Raw genomic sequence first — 20076 nt, 5'->3', positions numbered from 1 at the left:
ATAGCCACTTAAACAGTCTATACAATATATATCTAGTAAGCCATTTGTTAAAATTTTTTTGATGATTTAGATTACCATACTTTTTTCATAGATTACAGTGCATTGTATAGAATTTTATAAAGTAAATCTCCCACATGGTCGTTTTCATTTTTTATACACTATTTTCATTGTAATAACCGAGGATTTCAGTATACTGTTCAACGATTCTTTTCATAAATATTTGATAAGGTAAAGACATTTATCAATTCATTAATCTTTTTTTCAGTATTTTTGCAATTGATATTTTACATATAATGTAGTGTAACATCTAAAATTATAGATTTTTAATTTGAATTTTCTCATTAGGTATAAGACCTTCAGCTAACTATTTCTCTCAACTAATTGTAAATTTTATCATCACAAGCAATATTGTCTTATCTAATGACAGATAGTTTCATTTACACAGTTTAATAAGTTCACTTCTCTTTTGTCATGATAACACACATATTTTGAGGCAGTTCTTTTATTCTATTTTTTTATATTGCTATCATATGATGTTGTAGTAATAGAGCATTCATTACTCTCATTGTTGATCTGACAGATTTTTCTGAATGCTTCAGTTCATATTTTCCCTCATGCATGCTGTAGTGTTTGTTAATAGCGTAATTTAAGTCAATGTCTTTTGTAATTGTGAAATATGTATTTTATCCTCAAACTGGAAGATCATATAAGTCTTATTTTAAACATTTTCTCTAATTTTATTTTCAGAGTAAAAAAAAATGTGCATGTCATGTCATATGATTTTTCTCTTTTACCATGGCTTTTCTTTGATTCATGTTCACACTTAATATTCCTGATTATTTAATTTATTTCTGACATTATTTATCTATGTATTTCTCTCCTTCTCTTTCTCTCTCTCTTCATCTATCCCCCTGAATTGCTCCGCTGATTGCTGGCTTTTCTCACGGTGGGTTACGTGGGTTAATGTTGCCTGTTTTTATTTACCTTATTACATGTATTATCTGGCTTTTGTACCTGAATGAGTTTTGTGCAGATTCTAACAGTATCGTGGCACTTTGCGTCTGAGCTCAATAATGTTGTTAGCTGCGTAATGATTGGCCCTTTTAACTGCTGAGTTGGTAATTGCTTTTTAGTTGTGTGATAAGGCTTTATACATCTCAAGGTGTTTAGTCAACCTATGATTACCTTTTTCTTGAATATAGTTCAGCCATGGTGTTTTTTAATGAGCTGTTTATACTAAATAGTATACTGTATATAGTTTTGTAATATTTTGTCTTGAAGAACCCAATAGTTTTGTTTCTTTTGCCTGAAATGGTGTCCGTTAGTAATGCAATATTCTATATTAGTTTTAAAGTGGGATAAATTATTTTATAAGTTAAAGCAAGTCATCAAATACTAGTCCTTTTCCTATTTGATAAATAGAAGTTTCCTGCCATTGAAGTGATTATCAAAATACCAGAGATTTTTAAAAGTACCTTGAGTTCGTGCAGCATCTTTGTCATTTTATTATAGCAACATAGTTTCGATTTCTTTCACGGCTTTAATGTGTAACGGTATTGTTGAATGTTTTTGTAAGTCAAAGGGCTTCTCCATGAAATTAAAGAAAAGCACTTTTATACTAAATTCAATAAATTAGTCAATGTATTTCAAGATTAGCTATTAACCCTTTGGGGACCCCTTGCATGACAAAATCACTGTTAGGCTCATGACTTTTGTCCAAGGAGCAATGACGTCATGCATCAACATACTTGCGTTGACGTTTTGTACCCTAACTAACAAAGGATTAAAAATAGAAGGAAACTGAAAATTGTATGAGAAGGCTGATTAAATTTTCTATAAAGCACGGATGACGCCAAAGTACATCATCGTATCCTCAGAGGGTTAATGACATTCGTTAATTTGGTTGTAATATTGCCGTGGAGTAGATTAACATTTAGGTGTGGAAAGCATGCTTATTTAAGGCACTTGGTTTGGTTTCACTAAATTATATTTATTTTTCCCCTTTCTTTGTTTTCTGTTTTAATCTGGAAAACAATTACCTTAGACTAAATTTAACAAAAGTCATATATAATGACTTTGTGCTTAATTAGATAATTTCTTTCATCATATTTTCCAACTTTTTATGTCTAATTTTATTTATTTGGTACAATGTTTAGTTTCTCAGGAGCGCTATGTAATCATACCTTTTAGAACTGGTTAAGAATATTGTGATATCTTTTTTTTTTCTTTTTTTTTTCTTGAAAAGGTTAACACTAATTTTTTCAAAGCATTCAAGTGGGAAATGACAGTTGGAAAATGATCTATAGTTAAAGGAAAATGTTGCTAGAGGATTAATGTAAGTTTTATTTTTATTTGATTTGGGAAATTATTTTAGTACGACACACACATATTCCAAAGCTTTTTACCTCATTATGTTGTGGGCCCTTTTTATTTTTATTTTTTTGCTTTTGACGATCGCAGCTTCATTAAGATTTGATAGCTTAAAGGAGTTTATTCATTATTTCTAGAAAATTGCACTGCAAAAGCTTCCTGTCTTTGCATCAGTTTTTATTGACTAAAAGAATGTGCGAATAAAGTTAAATTGAAGTTTTTAGAAAGCTAAATCTCGGTCTAGCATTGCATGAATTTAATGTGTATCAGATGTGTATCAGGGGACAGACTTATGCTGGTTCTTCCCCTGTACAAAAGGAAATGACTTTGAAGTGCAAATGGTCTTTCATTAATATTGAAAAGTAGATTGACCAGACTACCAAAAACATTTACTTTATTATTATAAATTAACCATCATTATTTTGATATGGATGTACTGTATAGTATATCATTATGGCATGTGCTGCAACTTTATGGAAGGAAGCAGTGTAGCATTTATAAATTCCTTTTCTGGGCTCGACCTGTGTCGCTCAAAATTCCTTTTTTTGTCAAAGAAGTTGGCTGTTATGCTTGTTTGGAATGAATTTTTTAGCGGTGCCCACTTTATATTTGACCATATGATTTATTTGACTATAAACTCAACAAAAACTTTTTTCATTATTATATTGGTATACTGTATTCAGTAGGTCCTTTGGGTTACAACAGAAATCCATTCTTACGATGTTTTGTAACTACTTTTGAAATAAGTTGGAACAAACCTAAATAAAGTATTGTATTTAAGCACTGAAGTTACCCACCTATTCTAATGTAGTAGTAATCATAATCTGGGACATATAAACACACTTTATGACATGGAAAAGTAATTGAGACTTAAGACTAAACAATAAAAATGCATGGAGCACACACACACATATATATATATATATATATATATATATATATATATATATATATATATATATATATATATATATATATATATATATATATAATGATGAAGTCAAACTGTAACAAAACAAGTAAGACTAATCCTTAATGGGAGCTGTGTCATATCCACGAAACATTATGAGTTGAAACAACAAACTGTTGTAACATGAGGACTTGATGGATGCAAGAAAAGGGACATATAATTCCTTTCCCTCATTTGAAGCTTCCATTGTTGCCTTGAAGGAAATTAAAAAGGCCATTTTGAGCACAATGTTTCTGCCCACTTCAAATGAGGAAGTTATAAATGAGGAAGTTATTTGAGGCTGTAGTTATTTATACCTATTGAAAATTAGCTGAGCAAGCAAACTGGCATATTTTGAGTTTAATTGTTATGATAGGTAAGAACATAGTAACCGATGACCCAAGAGGATTTTTGTTTTTGTGCAATTGATGTTTACATAAGCCTTTTAATCTTATCGAGTGCCATCAGTGTTGTTATTACTTCAAGGACAGGGAATTTTGTAAGCTTCTCTACTTTTAATTTAATGAAAATGGGCTGCATTTATTGAAAGATAGTTGACTTTTAGTTTTTTTGCCGTAGTAACAGAAAAATCTTTGGTAACCAATTAGATATAGGGAGGTTAGATATAGAAAGCAAAACAAGTTTTATGATTGTTCAGCACGGGTTGAAAGAGAGGGAATTATTTATTTTGGGAGGTATTACACATTTTCCTTAAATTATTGCCAGATGTTGTACCTTCTCTTGTTTCTTTTTGTTGAATATTTTCAGAAAAGTTGATTCATATTCTTTGCTAAAGTGTATTGATAACTTCACAATCTGTTTTAGTTGAGTGGGGTAGAGTTGATGCAAGGTAAGAAGGAAAGAAAAAAAAAACATTTAAGAACACTTTAAGTTCATCAGTCAAGTGTGATACCAGAATAATGGTTAGAGCCCCCAAGGATATCATAAATGCATATAAAATTAAATTTAGGATCATTTTGTGGGGTATAGCTTATCTTTTGTGCACAATTTTACCTTTCAAAAGATCTATCCTATCAGTTTTTTTTTAGAATAGGTAATAGGAAAGGACTATAACAACTTGAGAAATGATGCGTATGCGAATATGTACAATTTTCTTTTCAACTACATTGGTGACTTCAACACACTGGTGATCCCGGCCATGACAAAATCGCTGTCAGGCTCATGACTTTTGGTCAGGAATAATGATGTCATTGTCAACTTACTAATGTTGACATTTTGTAGGGTAACAAACAAAAGAATATAGATAGAAAGTTACTGAAAATTCCACAAAGGGATGATGCCAAAGCATGTCATTGGATCCCTGGCGGGTTAATACCCAGTGGTGTCACACTACTGGTATCAAAAGTGAACAGTTTAGTGTAACCTCCGGAAAATGTCCCTACCTTGTTACCTGTCAGTCGGGAAATCTTACCCCTTTCAAGCCCAGTAGTTTATGATAGTGTCTTCAACTTCATCCTCCTTGTGAGCAAGGAATGGGGCAATTTTGGAGAGCCTATAGGCCTGCTTGCCGAGTCATCAGTAGCCATTGCCTGGCACTCATCTGACGTAGCTTGTGTGGAAAGGTGGCCTTGGGCACTGATCACATGCCTATATGATTGGTGTCTAGGATATCGTCCTGTCCTTTGCCTCAGCCACTCATGAGGATCCTAAGATTTCCATTGCACATAGCAATAGATTCTATCATAATTTATGTTAGGTCATCCTATTCATGACAGCAACCTATTACTAGTTACTGTATTTAGTATAGTACTTCAGCATGAAATTGTATAATATAAAGGCTTTTCAGTAAGTACAGCCAATTGTAATTTTTTAAGAAGTCTCTTATTGAAACTGTTTCCTTCAGTATTACAAATACAAAACTTACACTGGTCTTCAGTAAAAAGGGTTAAATACGTAAATAGAACAGCACTCATTTTGCATTACAGATGCATTGATATGCTTGATAAGGAATGGCAGGGCTTTGCTTGGTATTTTTAATCTCATAATTGACTGATCCTGTTCTGATTCTATAGTCTGTATGGCTTGACATATGTCAAAAACTTGATATGAGTTTATTCTAAAACTGCTACAATATTATGGGTATGATTACGCTTTAGGATTGACTATGATTTTGTCTTTAGAGCCGTGTATGCAGATTAAGATTCCTTCAGATTTGATTAATTTAGATAATAGCAGAAGATCATTGAAGGGTGTTTGGGTTTGCCTTTAACGTTGATACAGGGCAATATGAAAGTAAGATTTTTTTTTTACAATGGATAAATGTAAGGATTATGCTATAGTTCTGTTCAATAATACTGTCTTGAATTTTGATAAACCTTAACGAATGTTCTGTTGCAAAGCAAATTTAGTTAATAAAAAGGCTCATTTTTTATTGGTTAGCATTGAATAGTTTACCCTGACTTTATCAATTACATTTATATATGAAAATAGTACTTCAACTTTATATTTTTCTACATTTCCTTTTAACCGTAGATAGACTTTTGTTGTTATTTTGTGTAAAATTGTGATTTTTTAGTTTTCATAGTTATTGCAAATTAAACGAATATAAAACATGTACATTGATAAGTATACTATATTAGGTTTTTGTGTTAGAATAATAATTCTCTAAGCTCTTAAAAAAAAAGTGTTCTTATACAAAATTTAGTTCCTGAGTGTGATTATAATTAGGATACTGAAACTAACTGTACAGTAGTGCTTTCACGTTGTACGCTATTGATAGTTAGATTTGTAACTTAATGTTCCTCATGTTAAAAAATAGATATTTTTTCAGTAAAACATATTGCAGTCTGATCATGAAAATGCATTTGGTATATTTCTTTTGTGTAATTTATTTTGATTTAGTTCTTATGAAAGGTATGTCTTTTATGAAAGCATTCACTATTATAATATTGCAAGTCTAAAAATGCTTTATCCATCATTTTTTATTTAAAATCAGAAAAGGTATGGTAACTTTGAAATGAATATAAGAATCCTTTGCTCCTATTTCAGAATATATTGGGTGGTTCACTCCAAAACCTCATTCCTGGTTCCGAACGACTTGTAAAGGCCAAGTCCGATGGATCACTAGCCTCGTCGGCCACGGCAGCAACAAACGAAACCTCCTTCAACCGAATGAAGAGCCGCAGCTTAGAACCTCTCACTGGCCTCGCTATGTGGAGCTCCGAGTCGCAGGTTATTGAGCTCGTGAAAGGAGACAGAGGTCTTGGTTTCTCCATCTTAGATTATCAGGTAAGAAGACCCTTTGGATCACTTTAAGCTGTCCTCACTTTCTTGAATACAGAGGTAAGAAAGAACTTATAGTATAGCTCTTCCATCTTAAGATGTAAAGAAAACATTGTTTGAGAGATAAAACCCATTCCCATAAGTCATAACAACCATGAAACGTGATTGAAACAGGTCACCTGGATCTCAACATTCAGTTCTGGGACAACAAATAAGATCATTTCTTTTAGTATGATCAAAAGGTCATCTTTTATTACCATGATATAAAAAATTGTGATCAGTGTCCGAGGGTTACCTTTAGCAACAATGACTTTTTTTATTAGTACAATCTCATTTAAGTACTTCTGTAATTTTGTCATTCCCCTATGACATAAAGTTGAAGATAAATCTTTTTTAGTTGCAAGTTCTTGTCACTGTACCACTCAACATTTTTTGATATCCAACAAATGAAAAAAAAATCATCCTTTTCCCGAAGGTTCAAGATCTACTTTCATCAACAGACACCAATCCCAAAGAACCAACATTCTTAGGAACATCAGCTAGCAACTGTTTGGCATACAGCAATTGACTAAATTGGTGTCAGGCAGTCATTCATTGTAGATTTTTCACTTCAGGTATTTTAGGTAGACTTGGAGATCTTCAATATGTTTTCATCTTCACATTCCTTTCTTAAGACTGCCATGCTTAAAAGCAATCTTTCCTCAAAAAGATAGTGTCATGATTTTTACGTTGATTCATATGCTAATATTAAGATATTTTAACCGGAGCTCCTTCAAGGGATTGTCGTGGGGGATGATAGCATAGACAAGATTTCTCTTAATAGAAGCTTGGGTTGGCAAGTTAATCCTACATTGCCGTCTCTCCTTAAGGGTAGGACATTCTCTACAACTGAAGGCATTGTTATTCTGCTGTAGTCTGAAGGTACAGCAGTCTTATATTGTAAACTGATATTTTGGTTACAGTTTAAAAAATCTAAGAAATGCTGTATTAAAAAGATATTGTAATTTTCTTGAGTCTTGTCTTCTGCCTTTCAGTAAGATTAGGTCTTATCATCAAATCTTGTGCTTCTAATACTCCTTTCAAGAACACCTGTGACTTTTATGGATAATGCAGGCAGGAAGTCATCTGTTCAGACAGGAAGTCACCTGTTCCTTTTAACTTGACATCATGGAAACTTTGGCATTATAATTGAGGATGTTCTGTTTCTTATGCAAGGTGACATTGCTCCCCCAAGACACCCTGTTCCTTTGTCTTGAATTATACTATGTTTTTTTTTAGCAGTAGACTAATTATTATTATTATTAAATGCTAAGCTACAACCCTAGTTGGAAAAGCAGGATGCTATAAGCCCAGGGGCTCCATAAGGGAAAATAGCCCAGTGAGGAAAGGAAACAAGGAAAAATAAAATATTCTAAGAACAGCAAAACCATTGAAATAAATATTTCCTATATAAACTATAAAAACTTTAACAAAACAAGAGGAAGAGAAACTAGATAGAGCAGTGTGCCCGAGTGTACCCTCAAGCAAGAGAACTCTAACCCAAGACAGTGGAAGACCATGGTACAGAGGCTATGGCACTACCCAAGACTAGAGAACAATGGTTTGATTTTGGAGTGTCCTTCTCCTAGAAGAGCTGCTTACCATAGCTAAAGAGCCTCTTCTACCCTTACCAAGAGGAAAGTGGCCACTGAACAAATACAGTTTAGTAGTTAACCCCTCGAGAGAAGAAGAATTGTTTGGTAATCTCAGTGTTGTCAGGTGTATGAGGATAGAGGAGAATCTGTATAGAATAGGCCAGACTATTCGGTGTCTGTGTAGGCAAAGGGAAAGAACCGTAACCAGAGAAAAAGATCCAATGTAATACTGTCTGGCCAGTCAAAGGACCCCATAACTCTCTAGTGGTAGTATCTTAACGGGCAGCTGGTGCCCTGGCCAACCTACTACCTAGAATGTTGTTTTTCTTTTTAATTCATATACAGTACTAGTGTCTTTCTTGCAATGTTCTCAGTAGTTGGTGTTGGTTTTTCATTACTGGTATTGAGATGGTGCTTAGACTGGTTCTTCTTCTTCTTCTTTGTCTGCATCTTTTCCCACTTTTATGTGGGGTCGATGGGTGCTTAGACTGGTTGTCCTGTTTTAAAGTTTTAAAGGCTGCTCATGAGTGGCATGGCCAAGGGATAGTGACATTGCCCTATCGATTAGGACAATGCCCTAGAGACTGACCCTTTATACATATGATCAACGGCCAAGCCCCCTCTCCACCCAAGCTAGGACCAAGGAGGACCAGGCAATGGCTGCTGATGACTCAGCAGATAGACCTATAAGCTCCCCCAAACCCCCCATCCTTAGCACCACAACCCTAAATGTAGATTGAGGTGGAATTCCTCCTTAGACATCCTAACAGAATAAATTTCTCTTAGGAAGTCATGGTCTCTAGCAGCTGCATTCACAACCAAACTGACATAGGTTTCAACATGTTGAACTCTTCCAACAGAAGTAAGGACTAAATTCTCTTAAAAAAAAAAAAAAAAAAAAAAAATTACTGTTATCATTCTCAAAAATAGAATCATCTTAACCAAAGTTAAGAGATTTTTTTTAAATTAAACAGGATCCCTTACCAATCCAATAATCATGGTAACCACAATTGCTGAATCCAAATCCCTTCTAACAAATTCCTCATAATTTCTAATTGCCTATCAACTTTGGAAGGGTAACAGATCAGATTTGACCTGGAACAACTATACTCAGCTTCGAGCTTTTGCTCAGAGAGTTTATGCCTCAACTGAAAAGGAGTACAATTTAACCATAAAAGAAACACTTTCTGGTACAACTCAGGAACATAAATGGTGGTCTACCCTTAAATCTGCACTCTTTGGTGTAGATGCAACAGTTCCTCCTTTACTTAAACCAGATGGCTCAGTCACTCACTGTCCAAAGGAAAAGGCAACCCTTTTGGCTGATGTTTTTGACAGTAAACAGAGTAATGAAAAACTTGAACTTCCTCATTCCTGTTTTCCTGAGGCTAAACTAACTAGTTTAGCTTTTCGATCTCGTGAGATTAAAGCTCTGTTGATGGACCTTGATGCTTATGGAGGTGTAGACCCAAATGGTATTTTTCCTTTGTTTTTTATAAAGACAGCAGATTTCTTAGCTCCAAAGTTATCTGTTATTTTGCGCAAGTTAGCAAGAAGAGGAGCTTTTAGCACTAGTTGGAGAATTGGTAATGTTACTCCTCTATGTAAATGTGTTTGTGGTAGCTCAAGTCCCACTGATTACCGCCCAATTTCCATAACTCCCATATTATCTAAAGTTTTTGAACGTCTTCTGGCAAAACGTCTTAATAGCTTTGCTGAAGGTAATCATCTACTCCCTAGTTTGCAATTTGGTTTTCGTAAAGGCCTTGGAGCATGTGATGCCCTTCTTACAATCTCCAATGCTGTACAGAAATCCCTTGATTGTGGTCGGGAAGTTCGTATGATTGGCCTTGATTTTAGTGCTGCCTTTGACCGTGTTAATCATGAGGCCCTTGTTTTCAAACTGAAACAGTTGGGAGTGGGTGGGTCGTTTCTTAGCATTATTATTGATTTTTTAAGTAATAGATCTCAAAGAGTTGTTGTTGATGGGCACCATAGTGATTATAGGAATGTGATATCCGGTGTTCCACAGGGTAGTGTTCTTGGACCATTACTTTTCATACTATATACACATGACATGTGGTTTGGCCTAGAAAACAAGCTTGTTGCATATGCAGATGATGCTACTCTCTTTGCATCAATTCCATCCCCTGAATGTAGATCTAGGGTTGGTGAATCCCTTAATAGAGATTTAGCTAGAATTAGTGCATGGTGCAAATTATGGGGTATGAAGTTGAATCCAAACAAAACTCAAAGTATGATTGTAAGTAGGTCAAGGACGGTGGTTCCTCAACATCCGGATCTCAGTATTGATAATGTTTCTTTAAATATGTATGAATCTTTCAAAATTTTAGGTGTGATTCTCGACAGTAAATTTACTTTTGAGAAACATATAAGGTCTGTGTCTTCTTCAATTTCACAAAAAATAGGCTTATTGAGAAAGTCTTTCAGGATTTTCGGTGATCAATCTATTCTGAAGAAGTGTTTTAATTCTTTCATTCTACCTTGTTTTGAGTATTGTTCTCCTGTCTGGTCTTCAGCTGCTGATTCTCATCTTAATTTGTTGGACAGAAACTTACGGTCTATTAAATTTCTTATTCCTGATCTAGATATTAATCTCTGGCACCGTCGTTCAATTAGTTCATTATGCATGTTGCATAAGATTTTTCACAACTCTGACCATCCTTTACATTCAGATCTCCCTGGACAATTCTATCCTGTTCGTAATACTAGGCAGGCAGTTAATTCTAATAGCCAGGCCTTCTCCATCACGAGGCTCAATACTACGCAGTACTCTAGAAGTTTTATTCCAGCTGTGACCAAGTTGTGGAATGATCTTCCTAATCGGGTGGTTGAATCAGTAGAACTTCAAAAGTTCAAAGTTGGAGCAAATGCTTTTTTGTTGACCAGGCGGACATAGTCTTTTTATAGTTTATTTATGACATATTTGTTTTTGATGTTGTTGATAGTTTATTATATGACATGTCTGTTTTGACGTTGTTTCTTATTTTAGAATAATTTATTGTTAATTTGTTCTCTTCATTTATTTATTTCCTTATTTCCTTTCCTCACTGGGCTATTTTTCCCTGTTGGAGCCCCTGGGCTTATAGCATCTTGCTTTTCCAACTAGGGTTGTAGCTTGGATAGTAATAATAATAATAATAATAATAATATAAGATCTCTTGGCCTCAGAATTTTCAACCATATTGAGATGGGGCCCTCACTCAAGTGAACATCTGAGCTGTTCTGAGACCAAAACATTATCAATTGAATTGGTAAACATTTGACCTGTTGGCAAAATGAATGAATTTCCTTAAATTGAGATGAAAGGGAATATGAAAATATTCACCCAAGGGGTCTGTCGAAAACATGCTATGTTTTTTCTTTAGCACCCCCAGAATTGTTGAGGGTGTTTCCATTGAAAGCTTAGTATGAACTGTAATCTTATTGAGGACCAAGGTATTTAGAACTGGTCTCTAACCCTCTGAAGTTTTGGGCCCAAGGGATAAATTATTGTAAATCCCCAGAGCAAGGTTTAAGACCTCTTCTCTCACACTTTTCTCTTGAAGGTTCACAATTTTTACCGGTAAAATTTGAACGTTAACTTTATTTGTAAGATAACTGTGATATAGAACTGGTATTTGGACGAGAGGATTGGAAGTTGGAGGAACACAGTAACCTTTTATGTCTACAACTAGCTCCCACAGGTCAGAATAGACTTTCTCAAATTTGATAGAAGTGGGAAAGTTTTCCTCCTACGGGAATTCGCCTGGAACGACCATTAGGCCTACTGTATACAGTACTGGTCTCTGATAAGAGCTAATCGCTTGGCAGCTCTTCTGATGTTTCACCACTGGAGCAAAAGGAATTCTTTGGCAACAATTCTGAGGTTGAAGCATTTGATGTAAAAGCAGAAACTTGAGTGATCCCAGAAAAGACCTCAAAAAAAATTTTTGAGTTCTGGATTCTACTTGAGCAACTATTTATATCTATTTTTACTACATCCAAATCAGTTCATAATATAAGGGAGGAAATTAAATGACTTTTTGTGCCTCAGAGACTGACCTCACCATAGAGGCACATACCTACTCTCTTAATCACAAAACACAAAAAGGCTGATGAAGCCTTTGGAACCCCATCAGTTTTATCTAAAAACAGGTCTGATAATCCAAAACTTAATTCGTATCCTGAGTCCTGTAAATTTCTCTTCTAAAATACTAGCAATAATCTCTATTGTAGATTCTAGTAAGCAAAGTGCTTCAAGAACACTCCCTACTTGATTGCCCACAAACAGCATTTCTTTAGTCAACCATCTTGCGAACCCTGCATTTAAAGATTTTTGTTTTTATTAGGAGTAATGGTGGGCTCAAGGTAGGAAATTAAATTGAAATCTAGAACAAGATTAGGTAACTGATTAGTCATATACAAGTCAAAACATCTTTGTGGCATAGAAGGCTTCAAGGCTAAATGAGAACCAGGAATAGTAGCCTGTGGTTGTTTTTTTATTTTTTTTTTATTTTATTTATTTTTTTTTTCTCCCTATGCATAACAAAGTTGGAGAACTGAGGGGTATAAATAACATATGAAGTAGCTGTCCCTCAATACTTTTAAAAATTAAGCAGCATCAGAACTTACCTTAAGCAACCTGTTCTGGTATTTTTCAATAATAAGGGTATGTAATTAGCAGTGCTGGTGAGTCGTCATTATCATCATCCTCTCTACAGTCAACTACCCTATTCGATTTTGGATTTCCCACTAAACTAAAAGTAAGCTTTCTTTTGGACTTTGAACTTTTTATTTGATCGTTAATCATTGAAACAGGCTTTCCATGAGAGGAACAGTAAGGCATTTTCACTCCTCACAATGGTTATTTAAGTCACAGTACTGTATTGTCCCCGACACAAAACACGAAGTGAGTGTAGATCATGATTGCCCAGAAATAATTCCCTTGAACAATATATGCAGTAATTTCTAACAATTCCATAGGAAGAGGTTAAAACGTACTGAACCAAAATTGCAACAATCTGGATAGATTATGACAAACCGATTAGTCAGAGAAACAGAAATAACAAAGGAGACTGGCAAGTCACCCCTTTGCTTATTTCTATTACCTGCTATAATGTTTCATTACATTCCTAAAGGAATGTGGCTGTCAAAAGGAAAGGAAATAGGATTTTGTTTGAGAAATTTTGCTGGTAAATGTTGATTAAACTGAATTTCTAGAGAAAAAACAATGTGAACATAAAGAGAGGTTCTTAGAAATAACTGAATATCCAACTCAGCAGAAAAAGGAATCAGAGAATGACAAATGGGAATCAGTTGATATCTATTTCAAGATTATGACATACAGTACTGTATACAGTACTTCATTGTTTGGTAATCTGCTTCTTAAGGCTCTTGAATTTTTCAGGGCTATGTTACAGTAACTTTACCTCAACGCTGAATTTTGATGACTTGTTTTGAGTATGACGCAAGTTTTTTTTCTTTAATTATGACCTGATAGAAATGGCTGATGAATCTAGTATAGTATATGCTTGTGGTTTTCATTTTTTACCATTTAAAAAAGCCTGAGATACTTTTGTCTATTTGGGAAGTAAATTTATATAGATTTTGGAATCATCCATGATTAATGAAAATTAAAGAACATTTCATGTCACGGGAAAATGTGATAGGTAATTTTATTTAGGTATTATTCTTTCCCGTACGTTTTTTTAATGTTCATGTATCATTGTGGATAAGGTAAATTTTGTTTTGCAGAACTTCAAAATCTTAAGCATGGTATGATCTCAGTGGTCAGATAACTTAAGTTATTGTGCTGTCAGGAGTTTATAATATTTGATTGCATGCAGGGTTCATTATAGAAATTCCGAGGACACAAAAGTGTACAGTACAGTACAGACTGATAGACAAGGTTGGCAGGATCATTTTCCTGTACAGTATCAGGCTTTCAATTTAGTTTGGATCCTTACAGTAATGCACACCACACATATACTCAAACAGGAACTTGTTTTAGATTGGTATAGAGGGTGGCTATTCCTGGTTAATCTTGTGAATTAGTTCTCATTTTTAGTTTTGACCTGTAATGTTTATGTTAACATATTCTGCAGTGCTCTCGTATTCATATAATTCATCCAGTGTTGATATTTTCGTGAGCTTGTTTATTGTTATATTTGTTGATTCCTAATTTTCATTGGTTTATGTTGGCTTGCTTCCTTCCCTTTCATTTGAAGTCTTGGGCTTGATACCAATGTGGGGTACAAATTCATTATTATTAGTGTAAAATATCAGGCTATATATCAGTTTTGTGAGCTCGGTGTTACTGTATGAACATGAGTCGTGGTATGCCAATGAAGCTATATCCAACCGCTTTTGTAGATTTGAGAACAAAGCCCTCAGAAGAATATTGGGAGTTGAATGGGGACAGGATTAGAAATGAAACTATATGAGAGATTACCCGAGTTCTTTATGTGGATGAGATCATGGTGAGGGGTAGATGGAGAGGGTTTGAGCATGCTCTTCGTACTCCCCAAGAGAGATTAGTTTACCAAACTTTCAACTGGGCTCCACAAAGGACTAGAAGTGTTGGAAGACCCAGGCTTATGTGGCTGGGGGCTATGAAACGTGAAGTAGGAGAGGATGACGAGAAGTATTAATTTAAAATCTCAAGATAGAGACGAGTGGCAAAATCTAACCGAGGCCCTTTGCGTCAATAGGCACAGGAGATGATGATGATCATGATCATGATGATGATGAAATTTAAAGTAAAGCACTTGTCCTGTCAAAATGGACTGTGACATAGGAGGTGGTTGAAATGTCAAGTCCTGAACCCAGAAAAGTTACATACCATCCCAAATCTGACTAAATTACCTTTATTCTGGAGGACAGAAAGTTTAAATGTCTATTTAATCACTCTTAAATTATTTTTGTTATATAGAGAAATATATAAATTTAGTTAAGATAAACCTATAGAAATTAGTTTAGTAGATACTCAGGATCCCTTAATGTAATACAACAGGCAAATGAAGTGTGCTTAGGCCGGCTCTATAAGAGCTAAACTTCTTTTCTCCATAGTATGGTTAATCTCTTTGATAATATTGAGGGTTTGTAAGCACAATTTCAAGAGCTAAGGTCCAACTTATACTATATGGACATTTATCAACTCTTGTTGTGCAGATTACATTGTACTGAAGAATGATAAGAAAATAATTATGAAGTCTTGATGGTATTTTGGATGCTTTCCAAACTCATTAACCTTTTGGTTTTGTACACAAAATAGATTTTGGTATATTTTGAAATTTCCACTATTTTGGCAAATATTTCATTGTGTTAATAGTAAAAAGAAATATAAGATGATTTCAACTTAGTAATGGCACTACAACTCTGCTTTTGTTAAAGATGTATATACCCAGTATATACAATTATTTCTACTCTGTAATTATCTATAGATTTCTGTAGCATTTTTATTGTTTAATGAAAGTACATCATTGGGAAAGCACAAGTATTGAATACTGTACTCTATTATACTAATGTGGACTTTTTGATGATACACTCACACAGGAGTCATATTGTTATAGATGGTATTGTGTACAATTTTTACTGTTGGTTGTGCAGAGTAATCACTGAAGTGACTTGTTTTCTTTTGTAGGATCCTCTCAACCCTCAAGAAACTGTCATTGTAATACGCTCGTTAGTCCCTGGAGGAGTAGCCGAGAAGGACGGCCGATTAATACCTGGTGATCGACTAGTAGCCGTCAATGGAACCAACCTTGAAAATGCAACTTTAGATCAAGCCGTGGCAGCTCTCAAAGGAGCACCCAAAGGGCTCGTTTCAATAGCTGTTGCCAAGCCCATCAGCGTCCTTGAATCAACTGGCCAGGTGAGTAACACCACTGATCCTGTTGTGACAAATGATGACAGTTCCGAGTCAGAGGCAGAGAACCCCGCCTTACTCGGAGTTTCTCTGGGGAGTTCGGCTCTCGTCAAGTCGGAGAGCTTTTAACTTTCCCTGTGTATCCTTGTTAATCACAGCTTTGTTTTATTTTAAGTCAGTTTACCTTTAATTTTATCTGCTTTGCTTTGTGATGTTTCTTTGGTTAGTCTCCTTTAGTTTAGTTTATGGAACCACCTGTAATGGGTGGGTGTTTGAAGACAATCTTGTTCTCCAAAATGCTGTACGTGTGAGAACTGTAGTAACTTACTGATAACCTTACTTACTGTGCTGTTTTTAAAAAATAGTTTCATTCAAGTTTTTTTTGTGATTTAAGATTAACAAGGATATAATGGAAAAGAAGAGTGTGGTTTTAAGTCTTAAGGATCAAAAATATGATAATGGAGTAGATCTTTATTTTCTGTACCGAAGGTTAAAAACTTGGGACTAGTTTATTAATTGTTCTGTCTTAAGGTTTTATTGAGGAATAGTGTAATGGATATTGACACTACATTGTGGAAGGGGTAAAAGTTTAGTTAAGGCATGAGGTAAACACAATGAGGCAACATTTGCACCCCAAGGGTGTTGTGTCTGAGTTTTATTGTTCTCGGGGCTTGGGCAACAAGAAATGTGTCATGAGGGTTATTTTCCCCAATGTTTGTTTACCCAGGTTGGAGTTGGTATGCTTGCTAACTAATGTTACTGTTATTTCACATGCTGTATGTTGTTCAAACTGAGAAAGTTTTTAATTTTGTATTGTCTTTTGTAATATTGAAGACAAACTGCCACTTTAGCTTAGGTAATCAGTTTTACTTAATATTAACTAAATATGAAGATTAGTACTTTGATAGCAGTGTCCATTTGGATTTTTAAGTTTTCTCATTTAGATTTGAAGAGTACATAATTTTTGCATAAGCGATTAAAGAAGTACGTGTGCGTAGATGTTATGTTTGCACTTTGATGCTTCGTACATTAACATGTTTCGAAAGTAGCTGTTAAACAGTAACAACTGTTCATAGATGGAAGACACATTTTCATAATTGTCAGATTTTTATATAGAAGTTTAATGTTTAACAAAATTTAATGTTGTACTTTGAAAATGAACTGAAATTCCTTTCATTTAGAAATGCACCAAAGATTCCATTACAGGATTTATCTTTCAACTTGTGATTTTAGCTTGTGTATGAAATATTTTTTACGAAAGTCAAGACCATTCTCTCCCAAGAGAACCTAGCTCAATAATTTAGTGTTAGGTACATATCTTCTTTGATTTTAGCATTAGAAGACACAGAAATATCTTGACATATTGGATTTTAACTGAATTTTTAATGATTTCTTTTAATACCCATTTAGATTAATTAGAAGAATTTACGTGATTAGTATTATTAGTTTTCCCAAGTTTAAGTACTCTTAAGTTATGACTTAGTTGTCTTTAGAAGGTTTTCGAGTTTTAAATACGCAGACGTGTACTGTCCTTGGAAAAATTGGTTTTAATATGTTTGACTTCATATATATAGTGTACATATATATGTGAAATAGTCTTGTATTCAATACTTTATCGTGAGGTGCTACACAGATACTACTTTTGTAAGCTTAAGGTGACCAACATCCTTGCATTTCCACGTGTCACGGTAAGTGTCAGAAATGCAGAGTGCAGTCCTGAAGTTTCAATGCTGATGCAGTTGTATGCATTGATAGTTGCATTTGTACATATATATATTTATATTACAGATATTTTGCTATTGACCACTTGCATGTTCAGTTTCAAGGGCATGTCTTTTGAACATGAGTTTGTACGATGAAGTTTGACATTTAGGTACAGAATCATTGATTGACCTTTTAGGGAAAATTTGCTTGCTTTAATCCTCTCCGAGTTGTGTCTTGTCGCTCTGGTAATCATTCATGCTCTTGCATTCTGTCGTGCGGTCTAGTGATTTCTCTGCCGCGACAGATATGATTTAGCACGATAATTGGCACAGATGCCACTGGGCACCCTTGGATTGTGTTAGTATGGCATCAGTTTTCCTCAGATAAGGATTTCAGCACCTTTTTCTCCATCTTTTCTAATGTTTGATTGTATTTTCCATCCCTTATGATCTGTTTAAAACCTGAAATTGTGAAAGGAAATACACGTTCACGTGACAAAATTTCTATAGGTACCTAGATATATACATAAATATTGATACAAGCTATTTTAATAATGTATTTTTGATGTGCATGTTATTTGAACCATATGCTAAGGTAAGTCTTGATAACCGTGAAGATAATGAAAATGTTTTGTAATAAATGTTTCCAGTCTGTGCTATGTTGGTACGTGTGAATGAAATCTCACCATTGTTTGGTTTTTTAAAGAAATATTCTCATCTCACATGTTTTGATCTGATTGCGAGAGGCCGGCAGTTGGTTCGTCCGCTGTGAGTGGCCCATCTCGGTTATTGAACCCTTTCATGAAATTGTGTAAGTGAGGGAGATTAGATTTTAATGGTTTATGTTTCGGGTGTGATCTATAGTTGATTATGCAGAATCATGTCATAATAGAAGAAGTATAAGGTAGATTTTGAACACTGGAAATTTTTAAGTTTGTGCAATGTAAGAAATTGTTGCTTAACTGATTATATATATACTGTTGAAGAATAAATTTGTAAACTATTTCATCTTGATCTCCATTGTTCCCTGAACACCTCTTAGTGTTTAAGTAATGGATGTAAGACCATTCTGGGTAATGGCAAGTGACGGTGAATATTGCAATCACAGGAAAATGCATCATGATGCCAAAAAGTAGGGAAATGAAAAAGAAATTCACCAAACGCACTTTATTTTGCATCCGTTAAAGAATGAATACGGAAGACTATTCTCATCCAATGACCTGAAAAGATAAAAAGAAAAATTAATAAGTGGAATATATTTCTATAGTATGTTATTGTTTTGCTTTGGAAGTAAATGAAAACCCTTTTATGATAATTAACTTTTTGGATATTCAAAGACAGTCTTACAATTATCATATAAAAACAAATATATAGTGCAGGTATCATGTAGGTCAAGGTTGCCTAAGAAATATCCTTTATTTTAAAAGGGTTTTCTGTACACTCTTGACTGTGCAATATTCTTTCATGAAAATGACTTCGTAAAGAATACAAGTTTGAAATGTAATAGGAACAACTTATTGAAAATTTGGAAATACAAAGGCAATAGAACTTTAGCTGGAGGTAATTCAAGTTTGGACAACCAAATAAAAGCAGAGTTTAATTTTTGAAAGAATATACAGAAGAATGATATTCAAAATATAAAGAATATAGAAAAGGACTGTAGAGTATTTTTTAATAGACAATCCCCAGTCAAAAAGGTGTTCTGACGCAAATCTAGAAAGAGAATCCAGATGTATAGATACGTCTTAGAAGGAAATGAGACTTAGATCGGTTTTATTTTGATCGTAGAAGAAAGATGAAATAAAATATATTTTTTTTAAAGAACACCCGCTGATATGAAACCCACATATGAGTGGATGCCATAAGGGAGACTCCATTTGAAATAGAAAATTATAACGTACAATGGCTTTTTGAGCGCCTGCCTATGATGGAGTCAGGTAAACTAATTGGAAAAATAAATGATCAAAGAATGTAAGTTTAACCACTGTGTCATCTTAAAATTGAAAGTACAAGGTGTGAAGATTTATAATTTTGGTTTAGGTGTTGGTAGGAATATTAGCAATTACAGGTAAAGGAATTTCATTTGGAATAACTTTTACGTGGATTTATGTTCATTGGAAAGGAATCGATTCACCAGTTGTATGAAAGGACTTTGTTCTTGTTTATTATATGTTTTAAGGCAGGCAATTCATTCTTGTCATGTGTGGGTTGGTGTACCGTGCTGCAGTCGAGTTCATGATATAAATTTCCATATAACTTTTCTTTCAACTCACAAAAAAGTATATTGTAATTCAAGAAAAAATTCTA

At 34.3% G+C, this 20076-nt stretch overlaps 1 protein-coding gene across 2 annotated transcripts in view; it reads left to right on the top strand.

The window, feature by feature from the left end:
- The window catches only part of LOC137658797 (patj homolog), a 673578-nt gene extending 654809 nt beyond the window's left edge, over nucleotides 1-18769 (top strand). Inside the window, exons 12-13 of one of the 2 annotated variants that reach the window (XM_068393846.1) lie at nucleotides 6386-6568; nucleotides 15842-18769. In XM_068393846.1, coding sequence (XP_068249947.1) covers nucleotides 6386-6568; nucleotides 15842-16195 — 537 coding nt within the window. In that variant the 3' untranslated portion in view covers nucleotides 16196-18769. Of the gene's footprint in view, nucleotides 1-6328; nucleotides 6569-15841 lie in introns of both variants that reach the window. The other variant, XM_068393845.1, reaches the window with a different exon arrangement.
- The last annotated feature ends 1307 nt before the right edge of the window (nucleotides 18770-20076 follow it).

The sequence above is a fragment of the Palaemon carinicauda genome, chromosome 19 (genome assembly GCF_036898095.1).
Source record: "Palaemon carinicauda isolate YSFRI2023 chromosome 19, ASM3689809v2, whole genome shotgun sequence".
NCBI classification, from domain to species: domain Eukaryota; kingdom Metazoa; phylum Arthropoda; class Malacostraca; order Decapoda; family Palaemonidae; genus Palaemon; species Palaemon carinicauda.
This window is presented reverse-complemented; position numbering and strand designations above follow the sequence as displayed.